This window comes from Mugil cephalus, chromosome 14 (genome assembly GCF_022458985.1).
Source record: "Mugil cephalus isolate CIBA_MC_2020 chromosome 14, CIBA_Mcephalus_1.1, whole genome shotgun sequence".
NCBI lineage: Eukaryota > Metazoa > Chordata > Actinopteri > Mugiliformes > Mugilidae > Mugil > Mugil cephalus.
This window is the reverse complement of record NC_061783.1, coordinates 23,612,524-23,618,523: the sequence shown is the minus strand read 5'-3', so window position 1 is coordinate 23,618,523 and position 6,000 is coordinate 23,612,524. Positions and strand designations below refer to the sequence as shown.

Here is a 6,000-nt window from a genome sequence, read left to right as displayed (position 1 = left end):
ATTACCTGAACATTTTGGAACTTCATAATATAACCACTGAACACTGTCCTCACTGCTATAACACAGGATAAAGTGCTTATCCTGAACTCGTCTCTGCATTCAAAGCAGAGGTGGAACACTTTCCATGTGTGGATCTTCACATGTGTTTACCACTCAAAAAATCAGTCTTCATGTCTCAGCATTCCAGAGACTGGAAGCAGCCTCACCTCCTGATCTGTACACTCCAGCCAGTATTAGAAGCCCCGTGTAGGCATGTAGGTCAATCACATCCATGGTTTTCCATTCCTGGCCATAACGATTAACTCCCTGCAAGTTTGTTATTTCAATGGTGAATTTTTTCAATGTCTGGAGAAAAGTTAGAGCTGAAATGCTGACAAAATGTCATCTGCATGGGAGATGGTCAGTCTTGAGGGTCCTGGAGTCTTTCGAATGACATTTTCTGCTGCCATCCTGCCTGCAACATGATGTGTAAGTGACGACCAACTGATAGCACTGTTTTTTTGATGTAAATGTCTGCCCTGCTGTCTGCACCTTTTCATCAGAGGGATGATGAATTTTTTTCTACGCTGTCTTCCTGCTCTGACACGTCCTCTAAATCAGAATCACACTTATCTTGGAAGAACAGATCCAGGGTCTGTTGGACATTCAGTCTTGCTGCCATGATGTCCATCACTAAAATGGCAGCCCATACCTGCCTTTATAATGTTGTGACCCCCACCACCTCCCTCCAACCCAAGATTCCCAGATTCTAATTTGTTACTTTCTACATTATTTTATTACATCTCAGGTGCAGGTGCAGGTGCACATCTTGTGTTTGTGTGAAGGCACCGTCTGACCTCTGGATGACTTCTGTTCTCTTCTGTTCCCATATATGATCACTCCCATGTTGTTTGTTGGTATTTAAATATTTTGGGATTCCCCTGCCCCCTCAAAGACCAGCAGGTGTCTGCGTCTGCGGGAACCTGGACAAATGTTTGGGAAACACAGACAGTTCTCGTGACTGTGGTGATGTCACCTTCCCTTGAACTCTGTCACCTCTTTCACATATAAAATGCACACAAACAGGACATGTGCATTCTCACAATTTGAAGATTCCATAAAACCACAATTTCCCCTTATTTGACCCACACTGGTAGATCTAAAATCCATCTGAATAGATACGGGTCAAATCTGACCCGTAACAGCCTCAGTGTGCAAAAATGTGTAGCACCTATATAAAAGTATAAATTAACAAAATATTTTTATTTGTATGTATTTTGGGACACTTCAGGAAAAGTCATCAAATTTCAGGCTAAAATAATGATGTTTAGGGTATTTTTACTGCTGTCAATAGTCAAAACGGGTCAAATTTGACCCGAACAGTATGTAAGGGTTAAAACGAGAAAACTTGGCATGATAAAAAAAAAGGTGCGCCGAGGACACGGACTTGGTTGTTTCCGCCTCATCAGCCAGTCAGATTATTAGTTTGCTGTTGCTAGGCAGACTTGGTGAGCGCAGGTTTGAAACAGTGGAGGCTGCGGAGGAAGACGAAGATAAACAGAAGATCCGTTTTGGGATTAAACGACAGCGCTGGACTAAATATTCAGACCATTTATTACAGTAACTACACCAATACTACTTGGTGTAATGTTAAAATACTCACTGGAAATACTAAGGAAAAGCTTTACTGGTGTAAAATGTGAGTACGGTGGCCCTGAGGGCTCAAACACTAACCTCAGCGAAAACTACACAACACAAAACACAAATTACATGATAGCAAAATAAAGAATAAAGAAAGTCAAAAATAAGAAAATAAATATGAGTAGTGTATGTATTTACCTGGTGCCGTGGACCTGGACAAAAACCCATGTGTTTATCAGTGGAGAGAAATGAAAAAGAAATAATAATAATATAATCAGACGTCTGAGGAGCGAGCTGTGAAGTCACTGGGGAATATTAGAAAACGTCAAACAGGAGCAAAGAGTTGCTCCAAAGGGCCAAATTCTAAGAACGTTCTTAAAATCCTGATGTTTTCTAAGAACTTCCCTATAAAGTTGAGAGTAGACTGTGGTAAAGATGAAAGGTATAGGTGAGGTTTAGAGTTTCTGAAGCAGAGGAGAAAATGATGCAAAGAAGAGGCAGGAGAGATATTCTCCAAACACTGAATGAATTAAAGTGAATGAAGTGAACGGTACAGATTGGATGGGGCAGGAATCCCACAAACTGAGCAAAGCCGAGTCATTTTACCCTCATTAACCAAAAAAATGGATGAAGAGTAACAATGAATGGAAGCAAATAAATCCAAGTAAATCTTAGATGAGTTAGGGGATAAATACAATGTTTTCAGTTCCACGTTCCAGTGTCTGTAATAAAACATGCAGCACTATGATCAAGGGACAAAGGACAAGTGTCTCAACTAGTCTGATATCTAAGGGACTGAGGAGTTTGTTATTCAGGATTCATTTCACCAGTTTAAATCTGCAGTAAAGTGTAAAAGGATCCCACGCGTCAGGGCAGGATTATAAGAGAAAAGATAACCAGACGTTGACTAAGTCACTTTTATTCATTTCTGAAAGCCATTCACAAAAAGAGAATAAACAGTAAAATCAGTTCTTGTCCGATTAAAATAACCTTTAATAATAATAATCTGCTGGAAAACAATGAACTGAAACCGTCCAAAAACATCGTGCTCAGAACTTAAAGCAAGTAAAACCAAAGTGCTCCTCAGCGGGAAATGATTATTCATGATAAAAATGTAAAAACAGAGATAATACACAGAGTACATTTCAACATAAAAGAGCTTAATATCCCATCTACAAACTGAATTCACTGAAGACAGGCGCATATTTAATGATGATTAGCTTTAAAACATGAAGAAGAGATTTACTAGTAAAATAATAAAATAATAATCCGTTTACAGCAAAGTTCTGTTGCTGGTACCAGGTCACACTTATACAGCTAAGGAGTTTAAATCTAGAGAGTAACAACTATTTACATCCAATCATTCCTGATGTGTCTGGTCACAATACATCAGATTAATATAAAATTATGATGCCAGTGTATCGACTTCAGACTGTTTGTAAAACGTGGTTCAAACTGTTCAATAATCCAGATTAAGGCACCAATAAAGTTCTACTTTAAACTTTCTGTTAATATTCTTGTTTTAATTCTGTTTTCTTTTCTGATTTTAAATTCATTTGAAAGTTTCTCCCTGATTCTTCTACATGAAACAGATCACTAATCTAACATGAACCAGGTTTTAAATGTTCACCATGGACAAATCTTTCTAGTTTAATCTCAACTCTTTAAAGTCTAAACCGTTATTAGTTTCATTTCTTCCAGCTTGCTCTAAAAAATGCTCCTGATTCAAATAAGTTCATCTAAATGTCACATTGAAGAAGATTGAAAAATACTTATTAACTCAAGAAATCAATAGAATCATGTTCAGCTGTTGATTCATCAGTTTTCTAAGCTACAAAAAGCTTTAGTTTAATTTACATTCCTCTTAGTCTCAGCCTCCTTCTCACTGATGGATGGACCTGATGTTTCTGATGAAGTATTTCTGGAGACTTCAGACGTTCGCTGGATCATTTCTGTTCAGGAATTCTTAGCCTCATCGTTGCCACTGTCTGCAGGCGTCAACATCAGAGTAGATTAGTACAGGTCATAATAAAACATGGAGGTCATCAGATGTTTAAACGTCTTCTCTGGAAATGATTCTTTCTTCCATTTTAAACTCCAGGTCATGAAAACAACCTGCAGGATGTTCTCACTAATACTTACCAGGGGCACTAGAAAGAAGTGGCCTAGAAGCAGCGTCAGCAGAAGAAGTAGAGGCTCCAGAATCAGAGCCAGCAGAACCAGAGCCAGCAGAACCAGAGCCAGCAGAATCAGAGCCAGCAGAACCATTAACACCAGAGTCAGAGCTGTTGTCGCTGTTCAGAGACGCCTTAGACTCTTTGGTTCCTGTGAAGAAAATAAAATGAGTTTAGAACCAAAAAGTCTCTCCAGCTCCTCTTGTTTCACTGAGGATTCACCAGAAGCTAAAGACACAGGTCAGTGTGTCTGACAAAGAAACATCTAGAGATGAATGAAGTCACTTTCTACATGAATGTTTCACTGCACAGACTAAAACTGAACCATGGAATAAAAACTACTGCATCACATTCATGTTCATGAATCCTGCAGAAATATTCTCTCATTTCATCCATTTTACATCAAGACACAATCAGATCAACTCTCATCATCCTCATAGATCTTTAATGAGGAACACACTTACCATCCAGGAGAGGTTTGTTCACATCGTTACCACCAACACACAGAGGAAATATTAGAGCTTTATGTTTATTTTACAAATTTATTTCATGGTTTTTAGTGAATTGATAACAGCAACTAGATCTTTTATTCAGAGCTTTATTCCTTCCAATCAGATTTTTAATTCTCTATTTAATTCAGGAAAAAAACAACAACTTCATTTATATAACACATTCCTACAAAAATGCAGACAAATCAATTCATCAACCAATTACTTCTACTTCTTTTAAATGTGATCATCTGTTTTAATAATGTTAATTAGCTTTAAGCTAACTCTGGTTCTAACATCACATGGTGACATTTACAGGACTGTAGCTGGATTAATAACATGTCACTGATAAAATAATTCAACTGAATCAGTAACAGAGAAATAAAACACTGACCTGATGGAGGAGCTGAAGGAGTTGGTTTAGCTGTAAATAAAGATCAAGTTGAAACATGTTATTTGATCCAGTCTCATATTTCTATAATAGTCTGTGAACATTTATAACAGGTTCAGATAAAAACTACTGCATCTCATGTGTAGAGGAACACACTTACCATTCAGGAGAGGAACGTTCACGCTGTTACCAACTACAAACAGAGGAGATATTAGTTTTATATGTTTATTTTTATACATTTATTAGAAGTTTTATAGTGATTTCATGACATTAGATGTTTTATTCAGAGATTTATTGCCTCCAATCAGAATTTTCATCAATCAGTTCATCAACAGTCACTTCAGTCAAACACTGTTTCATTTTAAATGTGATCATCTGTTTTAATTAGCGTTAATTATCTTTAAGCTAACTCTGGTTCTAACATCACATGGTGACATTTACAGGACTGTAGCTGGATTAATAACATGTTACTGATGAAATAATTCAACTGAATCAGTAACAGAGAAATAAAACACTGACCTGGTTGAGGAACTACAACCACCTCTGGAGAATCTGTAAATAAAGATGAAGATGAAGTGAGTTATTTCCTCCAGTCTCATGTTTCTACAATAGTGTGTGAAGTTGGTTGTAAAACGCTGCAGCCTGTGCAGGACTAACTTGAAGGATCAGGTCAGCATTCAGTATTTTATTGTCAGTAAATGTCAGAACACATTCAGTGTTGGATATCTGCTGATAGAAACATCCACTTGACTCTTAAACTGACTCAGTGACTCCTCTGTCCAGTGTCCACGTCTGAGTGTCTGATCATCTCATAACTCTGGATTAGTACAAAAGGCAGCATCAACACTTTCTCTGAGGGAAAGGACACTGGACTGATGTTTAAGCTGCTACCGATCTAGTAAATGTGTCTGGATCAGGAGGAGAGTCCAGACAACACATTGTTAGTTTGATGGTGGAGAGAAAAATCCAGAATAACATCAGCCACATGTTTTAAATCAGTCCTGCACAGACACCAACACAACATTCACAACAGAAAGGACAGAATGGACAGAAAGAACAGAATGGACAAAGAGGACGTACCTTTTGCATCATCATTAGTAGCAGCTCCTGTAAACAAACAGAGAGAATGAAGTGATGGTGGATGGTAGAAGTTGTTGCATTGAAGGACTTGTACTTGTCCACAGTCCAATAATAACAGAGCTCTGATAACAGACTCACTCCATTGTTCTTCTGGAGGAAAAGATTCTGTGGAATCTTGGTGTAAATACACTACAGACAACTCTGGATTACAGGACCTACAATCATTGATGTTGTTGAACACAGTGAA

The 6,000-nt window shown here is 37.9% G+C and overlaps 1 protein-coding gene across 7 annotated transcripts in view; it reads right to left on the bottom strand.

Moving 5' to 3' along the window:
- LOC125019927 (H-2 class I histocompatibility antigen, Q10 alpha chain-like) overlaps positions 1-6,000 on the bottom strand; it is a 175,597-nt gene that overhangs the window by 163,975 nt on the left and 5,622 nt on the right. Inside the window, exons 6-12 of one of the 7 annotated variants that reach the window (XM_047605056.1) lie at positions 5,754-5,780; positions 5,193-5,225; positions 4,834-4,866; positions 4,677-4,706; positions 4,259-4,291; positions 3,763-3,945; positions 2,524-3,608 (exon numbers count right to left, since the gene is read on the bottom strand). The exons of 3 other annotated variants lie outside the window; for them this stretch is intronic. In XM_047605056.1, the coding sequence (XP_047461012.1) occupies positions 3,577-3,608; positions 3,763-3,945; positions 4,259-4,291; positions 4,677-4,706; positions 4,834-4,866; positions 5,193-5,225; positions 5,754-5,780 (371 nt within the window). In that variant the 3' untranslated portion in view covers positions 2,524-3,576. Of the gene's footprint in view, positions 1-2,523; positions 3,609-3,762; positions 3,946-4,258; positions 4,292-4,676; positions 4,707-4,833; positions 4,867-5,192; positions 5,226-5,753; positions 5,781-6,000 lie in introns of those variants that run through there. 3 more of the 7 variants (XM_047605058.1, XM_047605060.1, XM_047605059.1) reach the window with 3 other exon arrangements.